Source organism: Crocodylus siamensis, chromosome 2, assembly GCF_052110815.1.
Source record: "Crocodylus siamensis isolate JL-2025a chromosome 2, ASM5211081v1, whole genome shotgun sequence".
Lineage (NCBI taxonomy): Eukaryota > Metazoa > Chordata > Crocodylia > Crocodylidae > Crocodylus > Crocodylus siamensis.
Genome location: NC_143396.1, coordinates 164,194,839 through 164,217,507, shown reverse-complemented (window position 1 = coordinate 164,217,507; position 22,669 = coordinate 164,194,839). Strand labels below are relative to the sequence as shown.

Sequence of the window (22,669 nt, the reverse complement as noted above, 5' to 3'; positions counted from 1 at the left end):
GATACACTCTTTTACAGCCTTTCCAGCACTGGGAAGACACGAATTCAGCTGGAAGTCACCTCTGCATTGTCCCAAATTGTACTGCGAGCTCCTTAGCAGCAGCCAAGGAACTAGTTTTAAACCTACAGATTAGGCTTAAGCCAAAGTGGATTTTTAGTCTTCCATGATTAAATTCTATGGTCTGACCCTTTATATAAAAAATGCTTATTACGCTTCCACATATTTAGCAGAACCACAGTTTGGCAAACACTGCACACAGATCAAGAGAGGAGGAATATAAACACGTTTACCCTATATACAGGTATTCTACATACATCTCTGCACACATGCTAACAGGCCCACACACAAGCAATAATGTGCTATGCTGTGCATGAAACATGCTCAAAGAAACAAAAGTTAAAATGGAAATGAGAACATGTACAAAGAAGGTGAACAGGTTGATATTTTTGGATTTATGAAACCTGTGAAACTGCGACCCAATCTTTTTAAGGCCATTGCAGGGGAGTTGGTAGCTGGATCTGCTCTTTGGATAGTTGGAATGGAGGGGATCAAAGCATCTACCATTCAGATACACCACAATCTTGTCTACTGTCAGAAGACACAAGTGGATAAAATGTATCACTGTTGCCTACTTTTATAACTGAAACTGATTTAAGGGATCCCAAGATGTGGGAACATATGATCATATAAATTCAACTTTCATTTTTTAAAGTTTAATTTTCTAACCCTTGTGTGTGTGAAGACAAGTTCTGAATGGGACTGAGGAGTAATGGCTGCAGTAGTCTTTGTCTGAGTACACAGGTAGTCTGTGATGACACTGAGGGGAGGAAGTTTCCCATCAGGGTCCCTGAAGTGTTAACTCCAACACACACTATTATAAGTGGCCTTTACTGGTCCTACAGCAGAAGGGGAGGAACGCAGCAGGCCCTTCAAGCACATACTTCAACAACTAGTATATTAGAATTGAAGAGCCCTCCTACCCAAGATCACCATTCCTACTAGGGTGGCAACTCTGGGAAGAAAGGAAGGAGGGCTCAGCTACCACAGGAGAACTCCAACTCCTGATAGAGAAAAGGGGCTCCATGTTACTGTTCTGTCTTTTCAGGAAGGAAACAGCCACTTACCACATCAAAGTGGGGGAGGAGAGCAATGATGGAAGGGCAGGGTCAGATAGGCTGTCACGAAGTCTAAGGCCCTGGGCTGACTTCATTAGGCTCTGCCAGCACCTCACATTTCTTGCCTCCATAAATAACTTCCTGTTTCCTACATTCCTGTAATTCTTGTGCATTCAAGTGATACTGAATGAGATGCACAACTCTCTCTTCCACAGCAACATATTTTCACAGCTTCCTATTCTGCTAAAGTCTGAACCAGACTAAGTATTCTGGAAAGAACAGAGTCATAAACCACAGTTTAATGTGATGAACAACAAGCCAACAGCCATGGACAAAAGTACACAAGGTCAGAGTCAAAATGTTTTTCTGCTGCTATATTTGATATTAAAGCAGGCTCTCTGTGGTCCCTTTCTTACCCTCCATGTCAATCTGGAGGTGCACCTGCCACAGCAAGAAGAATGTGTGACATAAGGCTTTTCTGAAAAGCTGTCCTTCCATGAATGCTCTCCTTTCTCCGACTGCTGAGGAGTTCTAAAGCTTTCTATTCTGTCCCTTTTTTTCAGAAATGCATTTGGTCTATTGTTTAGCTATTCTAAAAACTCATCTTCTCTATTATGCAAGCTGTAAGAAATCTCAAGTTCAACAATGGAATATTAAGATGCAACTGAATTTACATGACGGCAAACTAAAATTCTCTAGTAAACCAGTTTCACCACTTCCTTTGGCTTCAAAGCCTAGTAGCTGGACTTGCCTCTCTTTTTCAAACACCTTTCTTTCTCCTCTAATAAAAAATGTACTAGAAGTTATATGTCTTGTGACTTCATCATACTGGGAAGGAATGGACAAGTTATAAAATGGAAAGGTTTGTTAATCTAATTTCATCTTCTGCATACTCATTGTAAGCATCTACCTCAGCTACCAAATTGCCTGATTTACCAAGAGCCCTGGGAAGAATTCAGATTTATAAATTGTTAGGGATGGAAAGGACCTTGCAGATCATTGGGTCCAGCCTCCTTGCTCTAGGCAGGAAGACAACTGGGGTTAAGTGACCCCAGCAAGGTGACTGTTCAGTCTCCTCTTGGAAACCTCCAGGGTAGGTGACTGCACCACCTCAGGAGGGAGTTTATTCCAGCGCCTGGACACCCTGACTGTGAAGGAGTTTTTTCTGGTAATAAGCCTGAAGCAGCCTTCCGGGAGTTTGCATCCATTGGCCCTGGTCTTCATTTGAATTTTTACTGAGGGACACTTAAATGCAGAAAAATAATGTAACAAATAGTGATAGGACCAGTTATTATTGGAAGGCAGCTGACCTTTCAGAGGGATAGCTCTTTCTCATATACATTTAATATATATAACTGCTACTTTAACTTTCTTCTAATATAATTTTTGAATGCAAAAACACAGTCAAACACTCAGAAGTTAGGAAATACTGGAGTTAAGCTGGTTTGCGCAACTAGAGTTCTGTCCCTTTGCAAGTACATTTTATCAGTCTTCAATTACCTGATTACATAAAGGACCCTCTTTCCTATCTCCCCAACAACTTTTAAATGTCTACTCCAAAGCATGTAGATGCTTGAGCTTCTCAATTTTTAACATATACAAAATGATGTATTTTCTCTTAACTTTGTTCTCAGAAATGGCTAAGCCCTTTTTAGTTGAAACAATGCTGCTACTACTATTACTAAAATAGCCTAAGGGAGACACCCATTAGGCAGAATTTCAGCCCAAACAGTTAATATTTTGCAGAGTTAAAAGCAAGTAAAAAAAGTGTTGGTGAACCTTACCTAGAGGTTCTCTCTAAGAAATGTATATCGTCTAGGATTTTATAACCTGTTCTTTGGTTGGTATCTGAGTATTCCTATGCATGACAGGGCTTCTCAGTCCATGCCTGACTTAGGAAATGCTGAGTTTCCTGGGTCTTTACATCAATATAATGAAGAAAAGAGCACATAAAACAAGTGCAACCAGAAGCCCTTTTTTGTATCAACTCTAAAGGACTGTCACAACTTATCACAGCATTTGTATAGGGGCTTATAAAGATCTGGCATGATAGGAAAGAAAGCATGCAGCTGCACAGCAATTCCAGAAAGTCAGTTCTTATCAGACCATTCATATTTTAAATCAGGATAAAAAAAGAAAGGCCTCCTTCAGTTAAATACGTAACTCATAATCATCTTCAGTACAAAAATTAACATCAGAACACTTTCATACATCCAACTGTACCTGGATTGTTTCTTTGGAGGTGGAGGAGGAGGTACAAATTCCTCAATTGCCTTCTTGTCTGAAGGGAAATCAAAAGCAAAAGATGCTGATTTGCATATCCCAGGGGTGTTTTCCTGAAGACTGCAGTCTTCCATTTGATGGGCAGTGACACTGCTGGGAGCACTAGCTGGTCCATTACCCGTGTCCCTTGCCTGTGGGTAGTTTAAGAGCTCCTGCTCTTCCTCCCCTTCCTCCTCTATTCGGCATTGCCTACTCCATGCTGCAACTGTGTTTTTATGCCTTCTCTCATAGGAGGAGACTGGCAGACCCCTGCTGAGCTCCTCTGCTGACATCCCATTGATATGAGAGCAGAAAGAGGGCAAAGCCTCAAAAACACTAGTATCTGTACATTTGCTTGAAGAGAGTTGGGTGCTGGGACCATCATGATCATCACTGTCATGCAGTCCTGCCACAGGAGAGCTGACTGCAAGCATGTGCGTCTCCTCACTGCTAGCCTGGATGTTTCTGGACATTTTAGGAGGAACAGAAGGGCTCTCATTAACTAAGTACTTGCTGTCTGTTTGCTGATGAAATCTATGGCTGTCTTCACCCAGACCCATCCCAATACTTGCTTGGTGGCCTTCTCCATACCCAAAGGTTGGCGATGGTGTTGCAAAATCAGGATGAAAGGAGGCACTAAAGCATGGCCACTGGACCCCAACAGCTGAGTCTGGGCTGCTAAGAAATATTGTCTTCTTGTCATTCTCTGCATGCGCTGCCATAATTGTTATCTTTGCTGCTATTTGCGTGGTGGAATCCTCTGTTTCATTGCTCAAACGATGCATGCCATCTCTCCAGGGGCCATCAGCCTGCTCTTTGATGGGACTGTATGGAGGCCTGTCTGTCTTTGTATGTGTGTCAGAATTATTTAACTGCACCTTTTTCCTCTTGGTACTTTCAGCATAAATGGGTTCACTGTGGGCAGGTTCTGCAAGATGGGTATGCTGAAGATCTAGTTGAGCATTCTGGGGACTGCTTGAATTTTCCAAGTGGTTTCCTTTGTTAATATCCGATTCTCTAATGAGGGGATAGCATTCATTTTCCTGGGATACAGCAAGAGGATTGCTGCTGCTGTTCAGTACGTTGTCTGGTAAGACAGCAGCCTCAGATATGAGCGCTGACTTTTTTCTTTCTGAACACATATGATATTGTAGAGAGTCATGTAAATGGTGCTCCCTTTGCAAACATGAAGGTAAATTCAAAACTCTGCATTCATCTTCATTAAACTTTACTGACCTTGTCTTTTCCCTTGAATTCTCAACTGGGTCCCGTTTTCCCCAGAACCCTGTAGCTAGATTTTCACTTTTATGCCATATACCCTTATCCTCTGGACATGAAGTATCTTGTGGGACAGGACTCTTTCTGCAATAGTCCATGATTGAACAGTACTCCCCACTTTCACTTTCAAAGCCTGGAGAGCAGAAATTACCACTGCTGTCCAAGGGAAGTGTGGCTCCTTCCCTTACCTGAAAAGATGGATTTCCAGTGGAGTCCATGGTAGACATAGTGCTTCTGTCAGTGACGGAGAATGATTTGTGGCAGAAGGCCCTTTGTGCCAAAGTGCACTTTTCCTTGTTAGCAAGTATAGCTCTGTCCTCCTGTCCACTCATCTCATCCACAAAAGCCAAGCTATGGAAAGAGATATTTCTTTCCACCCTACTTTCAAGGCTATGCAGGCCCACCATGGAGTAGCCTTGAGGATGCTGAACACAGTCATTTAGTGCATCTTGAACAAAGGGCTCTCTCATAATGCTGCTCCCAAAATTGTCAAGGCATGTTCTTTGGGTTTCTCCACGCTTCATAAAGAGATGTTTTCCAGGAGACATTTGCCAGCTGACCTGTGTTGGTCAAAGATAAAAGTACATTTTCAGGGTGTGTATTAAAGAGAAAGAGAATTTAAAAAAAAGAAAAAAAGAAATGCAGCTCAGGTTCTCTCAGGTTTGTAGTTAGTTCTGTTCTGTGCCTGTGTACCTGTCCCACTAGTAACTAATTCAATCTTTGTCCTACTTTCTGTACCATTTATAATTCTTGCATTATTAACAAAGTCTATATATTGAAGAAGGCATTACATTTTCTTATTCGAGTTCTTATCTAGTAACATTTTCCACCTGACATACTGCATGTGTGTATTATATTTAGATGCAGCAAAGAGTCACCGATTTAAAAAGTGTGTATTTACAGTAGTTTTATTTCCAGGTTTTCAACCTTTTTGGGTCAACATACCCCCCAGCAGCCGGATGCCGAGCTTGGGGGGGGGGGAGAGGGGGGGGTCTTCATTTCCCCCCTAGAAGAACTGTTCCTTTAGTACATTTGCTACAACACAATTACCTCTGCGCTTTCGCCTTACAATTCCTTGTCTCTGGGTAATTCTATCAATTCACCAAAGCCTAACAGAATGGAACCTTCTTGCAGTGCTTCCAGTTAAAGGCTTCATACTAAATGGCACTGATACCAGAACATTTTGGCTGCTGGCCAAAGATCCCTTCCATTTCAAGCTAGAAGTGGCAGCAGTGAAATTTTTCCCTTCCGATATGCTAGAGGCACTAGTACTCCCCACTTTCACTTACACACGTGTAGCATGCCCAGGCATTCCAGAAGACCTTATCTTTACTCCCAATAGCAAGACCTGAAGTCATGGATTCTTTCTAACCCCTCCCACGACAGCAGTGTTTCTCAGCCTTCTTAGCCATATGGCTCCCTCCATAACTTTTCTGAATTTCGTGGGACTCCAGTTAAGAATCGTTGAGTTAGAATCTAAATTCAGAAAATATATGGAAGGGGTCTTGAGGCTAAAAACCCCTGAGAACTACTGATTAAGCTTGTGCCAGGTAAGGGTGGTGGGGGCAGGACCTAATCTTGTCACCTTCTGCTCTTTTGCTGTCTGCTCCCTCCCAATCCCCAGTCTGTACTTGAGGGAGTAAGACTAGCCCTCTCCATTGAACCTGCTCCTGTGGGGTCTCACATGCTAATGACTGTCTTTGGGGCCCCTCTCACCGCCCTTGGGAGAATGAGAGGAGCAGAGGGGATGAGCTGGACTGCACAGTAAAGTTCTGGATGTATGTCCAGAGACATGGCTGGGAATGGAGGGGACAGCAGGCATAGGGGCTGATTGCACAGTGTCAGCCATTGCAGTCCTCAGAGGAATAGCCACAGACACTGCAGGGGTAGCTGAGGGCAAGCACAGGATACCGACAGGGGGAGAAGAGCACCTATTTCCTTATGCAAGGGCCAGGCAGTGCAGCACCCTTAAAGAGATCTCACAGCACCCAACTGAGAATCAGCATCCTATGGGATAGTGGCAATTTTTCTTTTCCTCTGCTCACTAAGGGAAGAGAAGGGGAAAATCTCATGAAATGCAGAGTGTTACACATGCCTGGTAAATGATAAATTGTTGCATGCCAAAGACTTGAGATGGGAGAAACCTGCATGTAGGAGAATAAACTGTCAAAGCCCAATTTCTGCTCTCAGCAACTAAAACCAGAGTAACTGTACTGACTTTAATAGCAGAAAACTGCATTTATGCTTGTATTCCCATATGTCCTAAAAAAGGAAGTAAAGCAGAGCACTGACAGTCTAGTTAAAAGCACAAAAGCCCATTTACTCTTTGATTATAGCACAGTTGATAAGCAGCTCCAATTAATGTTTTAAGTAAATGGGAAGATAGCTGCTTACAATTTCTTGCTGGGAGCTGAAGCAGTCAGTGTTTCAAACTATGAAACTGGTGCAGGACAGACATAAAAACAGAGATAAATCAGTCACTAGAAATAGAGCTTGCCATAAGTCCATTTCTCTGAAACAAACCGCCTGTGCTTATTGATTAGCATATATGCACAACATCTAGAAGAAACTAGTCAAGGTGGTCAGACAGGTGAGTGGGACTAAAAACAATGTAAAACTCATTCACAGTATTCAGAATCCTGTACCAAATTATTTCTATCATAATTAGAATCGACTTGAATCACTCTCCAAATCCAAAAATTACTCACACTTTTTTGAAGAAAATGTTCATCTAAACTTAGTCCCATCTCTACCACTAGCCACTGTTAAATGTTCTCCTTCAGTTCATCGCCTTTAACGGTATATTAAAAAGAACTGAATGGTTGAGATTTATGAATCAGGCAGTAAAATGTTCACATTAGCCAGTTTACTGGCACAGGCTGGTAGTGATCCATTAACCAATTAAAAGTCCATTAAAATGGATGACTGTTTGGTTATCTATATGAAAATATAGTTTCCTAGCAAGCAGGTATTTAGCCATGGGAACTGCCAATTCAGTTGGCAGCCTCAGGTGTAGCAGAAAAGCCAAGGACTACATGGACTTGTAGATCCCTTCATCCTTAGAGGTGGACCTTCCAGGTCAGAACTGAGGTACACTGGCTGGGTCATGACGGGAAACATGCATGTTTAATTCATTCTGTACAAAAAATCAGAGGAATTCAGCCCTTGGGGTTGTCAGGCTAATCTCTGTTACAGGAAGGAGAAAGGTGTGTATGGAATCCACAATTTTGCAATTAAAACAGCAACAAGATGAGAATATTTTTAACCTAACAAGTTTATGAATGATTCTTTGAGAATTACACGTATAATCTAGTTCAATATTATATCATTTTAACAAGTTTTCCACCAGATTTTGCTAAGTGTTTTGCATTAGAAATTGAAAACTCTAATGTAGCCGGGCTTAAAAAACAGATAGAAAGAAGAAGAAAAAAAAATAAAGATTCTGGTTTTAAAAAAATGGATAAAGATAACTGAGGTAGGCTTAATATATTCCCATCATAACAAATATCCATATTGTTGCCAACCAAATGCAAGCCTTACATGAAAGGAACACCATAAAATACCACTCCATTAATCATTACCTGTGAAATATCTGCATTCATATTCACATCCGCCCATACGTCAGAAACATCTGAGTTTATCATCGTTGGCTTCACAGCAATTGTCGGCTTGGAGTAGGGCGAGGCAGTTACACATGTATCTTCTGAAGGTATGTTCTCAGGCTTGGCTCTAACTCCATTTCGGCTGTGCAAGGGCACGTTGCTGGCTCCCAGTTCCAGAGATGTCTGCAGTCTGTGGGAAGCTTTAGGACAAAAGCAGTTTTTGCAGGAGCCAGGCTTCCAAATGTGTTCCACAAAGTTGCTGCAGGCAGACATTTTCAAGTCTTCCAGGTTCACACTGGTGGCCCTCTGCATCTTGGGAACTGAGCTCTGCTATTCATTTTGTGTTCACTCCTTGAAGCTGGCCTTAAAGATTTGGATTATCCTATAGCTGAACTATCTGGAAAGGCAGAATTAGTCAATTATTTTACATGGGAAAATTAGAGGATTTACACTTTTATAGGAAAAAGGGTATAATTACACATACTCTACTTTTACTGCAAAAACTTGTTTACAAGGCTTCTTTCACAGCTTAGCTAAAGTCTATGCAACCACCCAAAATCTTCAACTTCTAAGCACAGTTCTAATATGAGAATGGATAGGACATCAAGCAATCAACATTCCTTCAAAAAGTAATTCATTGTTTAACAAGCACATATAACCAAACAGATTGAGTCTGAAACAAAGGTAAGAGGAACTGATAGAAACTGAATATCTTAGATATCAGTACCACAGAAAATATAGGGCTGGAAGTGACTTTAGAATGTCATTTAGTCCAAACCCCTGCTCATGGCAAGAACACTCTGACTAAGGCACCCCTGTCAAATGTCTATCTAACCTCTTCTTGAAAATTTCCAAGCATGGAGATTCCACAACTTTTCTAGGTAGCCTGTTCCAATGCTTAGCCACCCTTATAGTAAGAAAGGTTTTCCCGAGTTGAGGAGAAAGAATCCATTTCCACAACAAACTTTATTAGTATTTATTTAGATTTATATCCCACCCTATCCAAAAGGCTCATGGTGGCATATAACAAACAAACATCATGCCTATGGGAAGAAGAGAACCAATGAAGCAAAAGACATAAGTAGTTCTGTATCCTAATGCAACTGGAATCACTCTATCACCCTAAAACAGTGGGTTCCAAATTGTAGTTTGCAAATCACTGGCAGTCTAAGAAGCCATGGAGTAAGTGACCCATAACTGGCCTGCACATCACATCAGGCCCTATGGGCTTTTACCATGTATTCAGTTAAAACCTTGATGATAGGGATGCATAATGGTCATGAAAAATCCTCAGAGCTGACAGGATTTATTGATCCAAAAAGTTTGTGAACCATTTTTGTAAGACAATGGCAATTATACTGTACATGAAAGTTAAGCTGGGATTGTATGTAAGAATAATTAAAGACCATGTCTATTGCCACTGAACAAGACAGAGAAAAAGGCTGAGAGTCTGCAGTTGGCACCGATTTGAACAACTGCCAGGAGAGTTGCAAATAATAGTGTCAGTTCACTGAAATAGCTTATTGTTTGCAATGGTGAAACTGAAAACACATGGATTAACAACACTCTGTTAATGGATTACTGATAGATGAGGAATCCTTTCCCTATTTCCTTTCTAGTAATGGAATGAGAAAATTCCCCACGCGCAGAATTTTTTGCTATTTTGGGCCATTCCTTTCTTTTACTGCCAACGACAACTGATTTTGCACAACAGATGCTTGATGCTAAACCTGTACAGGAATCTTTAGAAATGGAATATTCACAAAGCAAGTAAGATTTAGATGTTGCAGGAAATCCAGAGCACTGCTAGGTGGTCATGAGATGCAAATAAAATACATATAAGGACATAATGGGGGTACAATGCATATGTCTTTCCATCTCTGGTACAAAGCCTTTTTCCCCCTACAATTTTCCAAAACAACATCTCTCCCTAGGACTCCTACTAAATGAGTGTATTCCAAGGATCAGGCCCTTGGGAAGTGGGAGACAGATTCTGGATACTAAACCAAAATCCTCCTTCTTTGTAGCATGATTCATTGCTCTCAGGGCTGAACTCTGAGCATGTGAGTTTTTACACTACTATTCAACTATACTCTGTTGCATTACAGTACATTCATCTCAACTGCTTCACTGCAGTAACATAACAATGTCACAGACAAAACACCCAAAACAAAAAACATTATTAGCTTTACAAGACTTAGGCAGCAAACTGAGGCTTCCATATCTTTAGATGAAGCTTCACAACTGCTACAAAAGATATTATCTGGTTGATTTTATCCACACCAAAACATTATTAGATTGAAAGTAACGCTGCACACACCAACCTGAATAGCACTCAAGCATTGCAGGAATAATTACTCTGGTTCTAAATGCTTGGAGATTTGGTGGCTTACCTCATGAGCTGTTGGTAGAAAAAATGATCCGTTTTGCACAGGCAATCCTCCCTAGCAATCAGTTTGCATACTAAGATCTATCTAAAGTTTTTAAACCAGAAGTCAAAATAAGATATTATTGGTAACAATTAAAACCTTAACTTTGAGGCTGAAGGTCACATCTCCATAACCGAGTACAAACAACAGTATAATTTGTAGTCCACAAACTTTTAAAAAATAGTATATTTTTGTTTTACTGTTTCCTTCAGATTCTTCAAATGGCTTGTGATTCATAATCAGGTAGATGATTGTTTTAGAACTCTGAATGTCTAAGTCAATGATTCTCAAACTGTTTAGACACAAGGCACCCCTTATTAGACCAAGGCAACCCTTGGAAAATGCCACTTCCTCATTTTTCCTCATTTCTTGACTACAGAAAACTAACAGAGCAATTTGGTTGCAAAGAACTCAAAAGATCACCAGAGGTCAGAATGTTGCTGACACTATGAACTCCTATTTGAAGTCTCTGGGTTTAATCTTGTGAATCAGGTGTAGATGTATGCAAACCGAATGGTGCTAATATTATGTGGCATCCTAAAAAAAGACCTCACAGCTGGTTCAGAACCACTGGTTTATGCAGTCAATCGGTCCAAGATTTCCCTTAATTACCAATAATTTGATGAAAAAAGCATACAAAAGGATTGAGATGGTGAGATGGTTAATATAAAGCACAAATGGTTAATAAGTTACATGGAGGATATTGGGTGCTATGACACTTGACAGGTATGTACATCACTTGCAATGCAAAAAAAAAGGCAAGAGAAGAAAAGGGGAAAAAAATCAAATTAACTGACATTCACATCAAAGTATGTAGGAAAAAAAGCCTTTTAAATTTCCATTTTCAGGTAGATAGTTTAATAACAATCACTGATAACTGCAACTGTATTTTGACTGAAATAATAAGTATACTAAGGGATATCCATGGGATAGCAACTTTATTTTCCACCCAGTGACCTTTTCTTGTGGCTCTGAATCCCAGAATCCTTTGAAGTAGTCAAAATTAATCCTTAGTTAAAAGGTAATTCCATAATACATAATAATTTGGTTGTTTTTATACTCACTGGGCCACAGAGCACCAAACTCTCCACTTAAGTCACTGCATGAACATTTTGAAATGCTGAATTTGAAAGTGTAAGCAACTCTCACATATTACATTACTGACAATTCCTCAATATTAAGAGACCCGATAAATATGCCAAGTTCAATAAAGGCAAACCTATATCAATTTATCTTGGCCACCCAGAGGGCTGGAACCCACGCTCAGATACTGGACGAACGAAGTGAAAGATAAAACAGATCTATTCCTTGAACGGCTTTGGGGTTTGACCTCAAAACTCTGAGCCAGTGCCTCTGTACCAACCGATGCCAACTCTTAACTCTGCTGACCACATTCTCCTTACAGGAATGAGCTTTCACCCCGGAAAAGGGGCGATCCCACTTGAGGGCAGCAGAAACCTGGAAGAGCAACGCTGGTGGCAGTGGGCGCGCCAGGCGTGCGAGCCGATTCTGCCCAGCCAGCCCACGAGTCTTGGCACTTTCTCCCATGTGCGGGATCCCCGCGGCCGGCGGGCACCCGAGACGCGTCTCCCTGCCCCTTCCCACCGCCCACACGTGGAGTCCCGGAGAGCTGGGAGCCGCGCGGACACGGGGGCACGGCGAGGCCCCGGGCGCGCAGGGACAAAGGCCCGCGGAGGCGAGGCGAGGCAGCGCCCCAGCGCCAACAACCCACCTTTGTCCGCCGAGCGGCGCGGCGCGGCGCGGCCGGGCCCAGCCCCGGCCCCGGGGCAGCGGCAACCGTCGGAGCCGAGGGGAGTCCCTGGTCGGGGCCGCGCGAGCCGCCGCGGCTGCAACTAAACGCGGGGCGCGCTTGTGCCCGGCGCCCCGTGTGCCGCTCCCGCTTCCCCGGCGGGAGGGCGCCACGTGCGCAGCGGGCCCGGCCCGGCGCTACCTGCCTCAGCCCCGCGCCCGGGAGCGGGCCGGGCCCCTCCGCGGATGCCGAAGGGGCGCCGCCGCCCCGCCCGCGCCAGCCGCCGGCTCAGCATTGTGTGCGGGCGGCGGGCGGGCGGGCAGCGCCGGGCTGCGGCTCCCGGCCCCGCCCCGCGCCGTGCCCCGCGGCCGCCTCCGCCCGCCACAGCCCGCGGGGCGCCCGGCTGCCCGTCCGGGAGGGCTGCACAAGCCTTAGAAGCGCCTCATGGCTAGCGTCCTTACCTGGCAGGGGAGTCACCACGTGTCTGGGGCCAGGAAGGCCGTTTTCCTTCAGCGCTCCCCGGGATAGCTGCTCTCCTGTTGTGGTTCAGGACCGCCCGAGGTGTTGGGGCTTAAAGCCCACCTGATGGACAGGGGAGGCCCCTCCCTAGCTGGCTCCTGTGGCCACGGGGCTGAGGGCAGGCGACACTTGGGGGCATCTGAACCCCGAGCCTGAGGGCTTGGGCTGGCACATAGGATGCCCGCCAAAAGCCTTTGGAAATACCTGAAGCCCCACGTGGGGGTGGAGGATGTTTGCTGGTTGTTGGGCCTCTCTCTTATGGTTCTGGACTGACTCATGGATTCGGCTGGGAACAGGAAAAATTTCTTTAAAAAAAAATTCATAGAGGACAGTCCAGTTGTCCTCTATTGATACAAAACCGAACGCCATTATGTCCTCTATTTTTCTCTTGAAAGAAAACAAGAGGACATAAAGGCGCCAGGTTTCGTATCAAGGGAGGACAGAGTAGCAGGAAACCAGAACGTCACCTATGGTGGCCACCCTCACGAATGCCACGTGTCCCTGGAGGCTGGTGAGCTCCTGCAAATGGCAGCAGCACTGTCAGCAGCAGGGGGTTGCCAAGCACCCGCAGATGGCAGCCAGCGGCAATCGTGGACTGCCCGAGGGGGAAGGGGTGGCGAGAAGCAACTGCCCACAGGCACCGCCAGCAGTATTGGCAGCACCTGTTTGCAGGGGGTACGCCGCCACCCTCAGGGGGTGCACATGCACCCATGTGCACCCCTTACATATCACCAGTGGCTACCCTACTGTCTCCCCTGTAACCCCAGCAACACCCCTGAGATGCAGCACCACAGCAGACACCCCCCAACCCCGAGTGCCCCCTGCCCACAGCCCCAACACACACACCCACAACCTTTTCTGGCACTGCTTTGCAACAATCCCACAACCAATGCCCCTCCCCAAGCCCCCTTCTCCAGCTCTTCCCCGTCTCCCACCTCTGCCCAAGAACCTGCATGGCCCTTTATGAAGCTCTCGCTACCTGCTAGCTCTCCCACATGCTCCTCCCTGATGCCCTCTTAGCACCCCTTCTGGCCCCTCCCTGACACTCCTCCAGCACCCTGGCTGCCCCCTTGCCCTATGTTCTATCAGATATGTCCTGGTGCCCCCATAAATCTTGCCCCGTAGTCCACCACATCTCCACCACACAGCCCCCTTCAACAAGCCTCCTTTATTCCTATCCATACCTTCATAGGTAAATCCTGTCTCTTAATGCTGCTACCCTTCTCCCTCAGCAATGTCCTCTGTGATGGCCACTCTACTCAGCACTCCAGCAGTTGCCCAGGAAACTCCCCTTGGCCTGGCTGGTGCATCCTATAACACTTGCCCCCATACATCCAAAATCAAAACACAAAATCATTTATTTTACTATAACCCCAAGGTCCCTGCCTTCCCACCCCACCCACCCTCAACCATCTCTCTTCACAATCACCTAAAAACAAATGGGGACCTTCTCATCCCCCCCCATGAACATCATGTGCCTCCCAAGGCGGGGGGGCGGGGCACGGCAACCACCCGCAGGTGGTCATGGCAGGGGCATGGCAAGAGCGAGCAGAGAGCTTCTACAGGTGGCTGTGGTGGTGTCGGCAGCGTGGGGAGGAGGGTGGCGAGCCCTGACCAGTGATCAGCAACCACCCGCAGATGCCTCTGGTAGTGTCGGTGATGGCCAGTGGCAATTGATGACCGCCCGCAGATGCTGCCGGCAGTTTTGGCAGTGAGGGGGAGAGGTGACAACTGGTGACTGCCCGCAGGCACCACCAGCAGTCACAGTGGCCAATCTCCGGGGGTACACATGCACCTGTGTGCACCCCCTACACGTTGCCAATGTTCCCCCCACATTTAGAGACACCCTGGCCAATGGTGTCACCCTGGTACTCCCGCTGTACCAATGTATGTGCACTCTTGAGTGCCAACCCCAAACTCAGCTCCATCCTGTCACAATCCATTCTTTACACTCATGCATGTGCACACACTCCCCCTCTCTTCTTTCAGCCTTCAGATATTTGCAAGCATACAGGCTGAACCCAACTCTCCCTCCATCCAAAACTATGACTGTCTCAGGCTCATGCCCCCTCCATTCTCCTCCCTCCCTCTCGATCACACATACTGTCAAAACATACAGGGTATAAACACACCTGTAATTGTAGTGGTTCCAACCCATGGCACCTATTGAACTCATTGCCTGAGAGAATTTCCAGTGCTGTTTGTGGTCACAGAAAATTTTGCTTTCATTGATATGTTTCTTCAGAGTGACAAAGAGAACACAGTATGACTGTCTACATTGTATTACTTGCTCAGTATTGTTGTTCATGTACCACTGAGAGTTAGGGACTGCTGTCTTGCTGGCAACAAGCTCTAGAAACCAAGCAAAGTATAAGTTCAGATGTGTCAGAGGCCGTTGCAGAACAGTCTCCAGAATGTGCACACATATGCATGTACACATGTACAAAATGTGCCTGCACTTTTGTACCAGTCTATTCTTCAAAACAATCACAGACTTTTTCTTTCTTTCTTTCAAATGTACAACACGATCCCAAACCTTCCTACACTCACTCATACTTCTCCTTTTTCCCCACTACTCCTCACTGCTTCTTTCTTTTCTCAAAGGGAGATCTTCATCCTTCATAGCTCTTCTCAACTGCTGACTCCCCCATGACACATACTCATTCCCTCTCTGTCCCCTTGCCTAGCCCACACTGGGGGTGCATCTATATGAGATGCTAAAGGCACAATAGACTAATTCTACTGCACATTAGTGGGGCAAAACCTGTGCTAATGTACTAATGTGCAGTAGAATTAGTCTACTGCTTATTAGCTTCACAAAAAAGCGTGCACCAGTGCTAATGTGCAGTAGCATTGACTATGGTGCATTAATGAACATGTAGATGTACCCTATGAGTTTTCCATTTGGAAAGCTATGAAGATCATGATCTATACATCTTAGCAGTCTGAAAACTTTGCTTGAGGCACAGATTTCAAGCCGCAGCAGCTTCTTGTGGAAAATGTTTAAGTTCTACCCAGGAGAACTTTTATAATCTTTTCTCCAGTGCCTGATGAAGGATGTTAGTGCCCAAAAGCTTGCAATTAAAGACATTTTTTTGCAAAAATCTTGCTGTTCTAATGAAAGATATCTTCTCTACTATGAGTCCTGACTGCCTTAAGTCTAAGAGAGAACCTAAAAACAAATTTCAAAATGTATATACGCTCTTTCTCCATGGAGAATCAGCTTGAAGGGCTGAATGAAGATATTTTACTATTGTACCTAATTCCTCAGCAAGAGGAGTTGGGTACCAACATGAGTGCTTGCTGGGCAGACAGTGACCATGACACCTGCAAGTTTTGGAACTCTGCCCTACCAGCACTTCCAGGGGTGCTGAATCTCCAGCTGGGTGCCATGGTGGTCCCATCCCTCTTCACTGGGGACCCCGCCTACCTGCTTCTCCCCTGGCTCATGCCAGCTGGATCCTGGCCAGGCCCACTTCAACAGATGCCTGGGCCAGACCCGTGCCCTGGTGGAATGCGCTTTTGGCTGCTTCAAGGAATGCAGGTGCACCCTCACTGCTCACCTTGAGTTCGCCAAGGACAATATCCTCATGGGTCAGTCACAGCCTGCATGCTGCATTACATCTGCAAGGCCCAGGGGGAAGCTCTTCCATGAAGCTTGGACAGAGGAGGCACAGTGGGCAGAGGACACATGGCAGCGGAAGCATCAGCTGTGGTGGCAATGCAGGGGTGGGCCCCTCCTGCTGAGGCCCCTGGGTAAGCTGCACACTCACTACCAGGGCCAGGGCACTGGGTGTGGGAGGTGCTGGCTGACCACCTTTTCCTGTACTCTACCCTGTAGCCTGCCTGGACAGCCACTCATGGACTCCCACCCCACTGCTCACCCTCAGCACCACACTCACTGCAGACAGTTCTCAGAATAACACTTTATTGCCCTCACAACAAACAGACCCCCCACTCCCCTGCTCCTCCCCAACAACAGAGCCCCTCCACCACACTCCCCACCCACCAATACAACACCCTCTTCCCCATGCAAACTATTTACAAGGTGGTTTGTGTGTGCCTTCCTGGGGTGGGTGGCTGTGGATTGGGGAAGCCCAGGGGGTGGATCCTGGAGACAGGCAGCCAGCACCCCAGCCTCTGGCTGTTCCCCTGCAGGTGCACATGCTGTGCCAAGTCCAGCAGGTGGGGGGCTCGCTCAGGGGTGATGGTGGCTGCTGGTTCCACAGCACAGGCAGTTCCCCTTCTGGCAACCAGTGGCCAGGGCCAGCAGGTGGTCCTAGCCCCACTGCAGGTAACTCTGGCTCTGAGCTTGCATGGAACTGGGGTGAGTGACAGTGCTGGGCCCAGTTGGGGGGGCTGGGTGGCAGGGGACATGGGGCAGGGGCCAAGGCAGGGGCTTCTCGCTGGTGGAAGTGATGGTGGATCTGTGCCCAGGCCCATGAGGCCTGCTGTTAGGTGGTGGGCAGCTGCCAAGGGCCAGGTAGGGTTAGGGGCAGGAGCAGGGGCAGGGCACCAAGTTTTCCACCTAAGCCGGGGGCGGGCAATTATTTCGGGTGGAGGGCCGCTTACTGAGTTTTGGCAAGCTATCGAGGGCCACATGACAGGCAGCCAGGGGTAGCCAAATATTAATTTTCTAAAAATAAAATTAATATGTGGGCCAGATAGAATGGCCTGGTGGGCTGCATCTGGCCCACCCCTGCTCTAAGCTGTGTGGTGTGTGCAGCCGTTCAGGTGCACCTGGCAGCACAGCATGAGCACGCCTGCACGACTGTGCGTGCCATACAGCTTAGGGGAAACACTGAGGCAGTGGGAGGCACAAGCGGACTGCCAGGACCAGGACAGTGGTCCAGTGCACCTGGCAGTCCTCCTGTGTGGCCTGCACTGCCTTGGCCGTGACTGCAGTCTGCTCCCACAGGGCCTCCATGTGCTCAAGCTCGAGGGCCAGGAGCTGTGCCCTAAACTCCTGGTCCACCCAGTCCCATGCCTCCTCGCACCTGTCCTGCACATCCTTGTGCCATGTAGGTGACATCCTCCATCCACCACCTGTTCTGCCAGGCAACATCCTCTGCCAACCATATCCACACATCCTCCTGCTAGTCCTACGCAGCTATTACTAGCCAGTCCAGGAGGAAGGTCTGATCCTGGGTTCTCCTCTGGTGGAGCTGGTGCATCCCTAGGTGGTGGCAACCCTGAGGCTGTATCCCAGCTGCCAACGTCAGCCTCTCTCTCACGTGCAGCTGCAGAGTCTGCAGATCCATGAGAAAGAAGCTGTTTGTAAGAGTCTGCAACATTTCTGAACAAAAATGCTCTATACCATGGGCCGTGGGGTGCCCAGCCTCAGATCGGGGGTCAGGCATGCACAGGTGCCCAGGGAACATGGTGAGTTAGCTGGGCAGGCCATGGCCCAGGTGGTTGCTGAGTGAACCACTCATCCCTGCTTGCTCCCAAGGGACTGGCAGGCTGGTGGGTGCTGGCTACAGGCAGCCTACTTCCCCTGCCCCTTTCCCAGGCTGGGACAGGCCAGGTTCCTGGCAGCACCTGCTGCCACAGCTGCTGTCCTCCCTTCTCCTCCTGCAGGTCCACCAGTTTCCTGTGCTACCGCCAAGCCCACGGTACCCATGCTTGGGGGCGCAGGGCTCCCAGATGACTGGAACAAGGAGCAGCCTGTGCCCTCTCTGCCCCCACAGGGGGCCTCCCTGGGAGGTGCCCTGGGGTCAGCTCTGCCCCTTGACCTTGCACTGGCACTACACCCTGAGCATGTCCCTGTTGCCCATGTCCCATGCACTGTGCAAAGAGATGTTTGCATGGACCAAGGGGTGCCTGAACCACTATATCCTGCTGCTGCTGGTTGCCATAGTGAGGCTGCAGCGATGTTGGGGCAGGTGCTGGCCCGGGCTCCCTGAGCTGCTGGTGGAGGCTAGGGGTGGGGAGCTTGGGGGGACAGGCTGCTGGCACACCGAGGGGCCCTCCCCAGTGACACATCACTGTGGGTGCCAGGCTAGAGCAGGGGCTCAGGCAGGCCTCATGTGCTGCTGTACACAGAACAACTGTGGCCTGGATCTCAGGGCACGACATCGCATTTAGTTGCCACATAAAGGGCATGTTCTTGTGGGCATTCCCCAACTGTTGTGGTTGGTGACAGTGACCCACTGTAGCCACAAGGCCTTGACCTTTATGCAGCACTTCAGCACCAACAGGTCATTCCTGTGCTCCTGCATCCAGCCTGCCAGTCCCTCATAGACATGGCTGACAGAGTGCCCACCCCATGTGAATTGCCACTGTACTCTGCCTTGCCCCACAGTGCTAAAATGTCTCTAGTCTCCTCCTGTGGCCAACTGGGGTCCTCGGCAGTGGCATAGAGCATTGGCCTGTGCAGGGGCAGCAGAAGCCAAGAGTCCCCCAGGCTCCCTGCTGTTGTGCCCCAGGGCTCAAAATGCCTGCAGGTTTTTAAAGGGCCAGTGGCTGGGTCTGCTATGGAGGCAGTCCAGACCTTGTGGAGGTAGCAGCTCCCAGCCCTGGGGCTGAGCTCAGGCTGGTCCCTCTAATGGCAGGACTGACTGGGAGCAAGTCTGCTCCCGGTTGGTGTCTACACATGCATTACAGGGCTCATCTACACATCCCCCTGACCCAATGGCACACAGGTCATTTCTGACCTTACTGTGCAGTAGCAATGAGCTACTGAGCAGTAGCTTGTTGCTAATGTGCAGTAGCAGCTGGACCGCCCCTGGGGAGGGGGAGGGGGAAATCAGTGTGAACGCCCTGGGCCCTGTGCTTTGGGGGACCCCACGGTAGTGATGTATAGGTCCCACTGTGGCCACCACGTGCTGCCTCTGCTGGCTCCAGCTGCTTGCTACCCAACCTCCCCCCGGCCCCCACACAGGCTGATATACCCTGGGCCCTGCACACCCCTACGGATGGCTCTGAATAGCGCCAATGTCATGGTTAGTGCCTGTCGATGCTAAGTAGCCGTAGCATATTGTGTAGATGTGCCCACTGAGTAGTAAGTACTCATGAGTTAATTTGCTGCTTGCATTTGCAGGTAGCAAATTTACTTGCAAGTAGCAAAGTTTATGGCACAGAAAGCATGTGCATGTGTAGCCATGAATGCTTACTGTGTGGTAAACTATGCTACTGCACAGTAGAGAGTCTTGTGTAGATGCACCCATTTGGAGCTCCAAGTGTTTGGTACATTTTAAATAAGGTCTGAATTAAGCCATCAAACTTTTTCTGAAACTTACCAGATAGGTGGCAGGGGTTTGCCCTCCTGCCTTACATTACTGCATCTGGGTATAAAAGAAAGGTGATGGATTTCTAAAACATGAAAAAGTTATGAGGTGGGAGACCTGGGTATGGCCTGAACTTTTGAAGAAGGCTTGTTAATACTTTAATAAGAGGAATGGGGTAAGTTCTCGTTCTATACAGAATGTGAATTTTGCTTCAGACCATGGTGGAAAGGGAACCGATTCTTTGTGCCTAGTGCTCAATTTTTATTCCTATTTTTAGGCCTTTAAGGGCATGTCTATATGGGACCACTGCAGTGAAGCACACCACACCCACTCTACGTGCGCTGTTCTCCAAAGAATATGTATGGCATCAGCCTTAGTGCAGTACTGGGTATATAGTAGTAATCTTGCTCTCATAGGAGACAGCATGGCAGGTGTTACTAGGCATGGCTACACGTCACCCTCTGGCACAGCGACATGCTACATTGCTGTAAAGCACACTATGGTGATGTAGCAATCACATGGGTCTACCTGTGTTTGGCAGCTACTTTGCCATAGCAATGCACTCCGGTAGTTTAGTGCACTGCTATGGCAACATAGTGGCTAACTCTAACCATGTAGGGTGTGCAGAGCACAGTATGGGCAGTAACTGAGCCTTAAAGAGGTACTTCCAAAAGGAAGTACTAAAGCACTGTAGCAACGTTGCCATACAGCGACATGTAGACGTGCTCGCTGTGGCTACCTACCATGATGGTATGCCTCTGAAAACACATGCCTTAAGTATTTAGAACCAAGAATCAAATCCAACTCTCCTGACTTCCAGTTTTGGGCCTCAACCATGGTTCCATTTCTCTCTCCCAGGTAACATCACTGTAATTCATTTAATATATCAAAAGATCCTTATTGTCAAATATTTTAGAAGACTATAAACACATTTTAAAAAAAGAGCTTTCTTCCATAATGTAAAGAAAAACCCTCCTATAGAAATGACGGCCATATACACACTTCTTAACATGGAAAAATTTTACCCTCTCAAGAAACATTGATCAGGATAAATTCTTCTACTCTTAGAATTTCAGTAAAATACTGTCTCTCAGTTCACCAATCTTAATGCCAACAACTACAGGAACAATCTTGCTCCCCAAACTTTCATGCTAGTTAGGTCCACTGAGTCATATTTCTCTCCTTCTTACCTTCTGTTGTTTTCAGTCCTCTCCTTCGTATTGTTTGTTTAAATAATCTTGAAATAACTGTGAGTAGCAATAAGGAAAATAGAATGGCAGTTGTAGGGTGCAAAGCCACCTAATTTAGTATACAAGAGGATTTTATGTATTTGCTTATGTAAATGACATTTCTTATTTTCTCAAGAGTATTACTCATATGTTCACAAACAGTTTATAAAAAAATCTATGTGTACTAATTTTCTTGCTAAAAATATAATGTTTTTGGCAAAAATGAAAAGCCCAAATCAGAAACCACATGGCTTCTTTAGAATTTCACAAGGTCTAGATGCCAACTCACTGAGACAAATCAGTAAATTATTTTACATAATTATTTGAATCATGGCAGAAACTCCCCCATAGTACATCTCTATATACCAGATGACTTAGGCAAATATGAGGTACTAAAAAATACTAACTTTCCTAATGTAGCAATTTTTTCTCATATCTGAAAACATATGAAACTAATAGAAATTTGACTATAATAAATAAACCTATAGCTGAAATTCTTATGGTATGGATAATGGAGCTATATGAAATTTATTAATTAAAAAAGCCAACACTTGTATCTTATGTTCATGAGCTCTTCCACCCATAGGCAGATTAATGCACAAGCCAGCTAGGCCAGGGCCTAGGGACCCCCCTCCCCTCTCTCTCTCTCTCTCTTTTTTTTTTCTTCATAAATATTTATTTATATTTTTATAAATGTGTTTCACTCAGCAGACCAAAACATACTTTGACAGTTAAACTATTTTAGTCCTGTTAAAGAGTTCATACCATGCACCAATCACCATTCCAGTGCTTCATTCATTGTTCTCTTCAGAGGGTTTGCCTCTGAAAAGTCTATGCCAGTCCCTTTCCCACCGTATGATATCTGCCATTTCTTTCTCATCATCCTCTTCTGTCTTTCTGTAATACCAGTACATTTCACACAGCCCCATTTTAATACAGTCCCTTACTATGGTGGATGAGTGTCCATTTATGAGCAGGCTCTTGGCTTTTCACAGAGCATATCTGAAGCAGGAAATGAATTGGTCAAAGCGAGCTATTGGAGCCCCTTGTTGTTTGGTCAAGGGCCCATAGAGGACCACTTCTCTGGTCAGGATTCTGAAACCTGTCATCACCGGGAGGAGTGCAAGGGTTTTCTTCCATGCCATTCTGGCGCATGGGCAGTCCCAGAAGAGGTGGTCGATTGTTTCTGCCTGCCAGCGGCAGGTCTGTCTCGGGCAGTTCAATGGACCTTTCTGCAGGGCTGGCCCACCCTATTC

At 46.5% G+C, this 22,669-nt stretch overlaps 1 protein-coding gene across 2 annotated transcripts in view; it reads right to left on the bottom strand.

Annotated features, from left to right (window-relative positions):
• The window catches only part of PRAG1 (PEAK1 related, kinase-activating pseudokinase 1), a 50,663-nt gene extending 37,866 nt beyond the window's left edge, over positions 1-12,797 (bottom strand). The window contains exons 1-3 of one of the 2 annotated variants that reach the window (XM_090032026.1): positions 12,419-12,797; positions 8,237-8,654; positions 3,339-5,215 (exon numbers count right to left, since the gene is read on the bottom strand). In XM_090032026.1, coding sequence (XP_089888152.1) covers positions 3,339-5,215; positions 8,237-8,569 — 2,210 coding nt within the window. In that variant the 5' untranslated portion in view covers positions 8,570-8,654; positions 12,419-12,797. The remainder of the gene's footprint in view (positions 1-3,338; positions 5,216-8,236; positions 8,655-12,418) is intronic. The other variant, XM_090032028.1, reaches the window with a different exon arrangement.
• Positions 12,798-22,669: the final 9,872 nt, after the last annotated feature.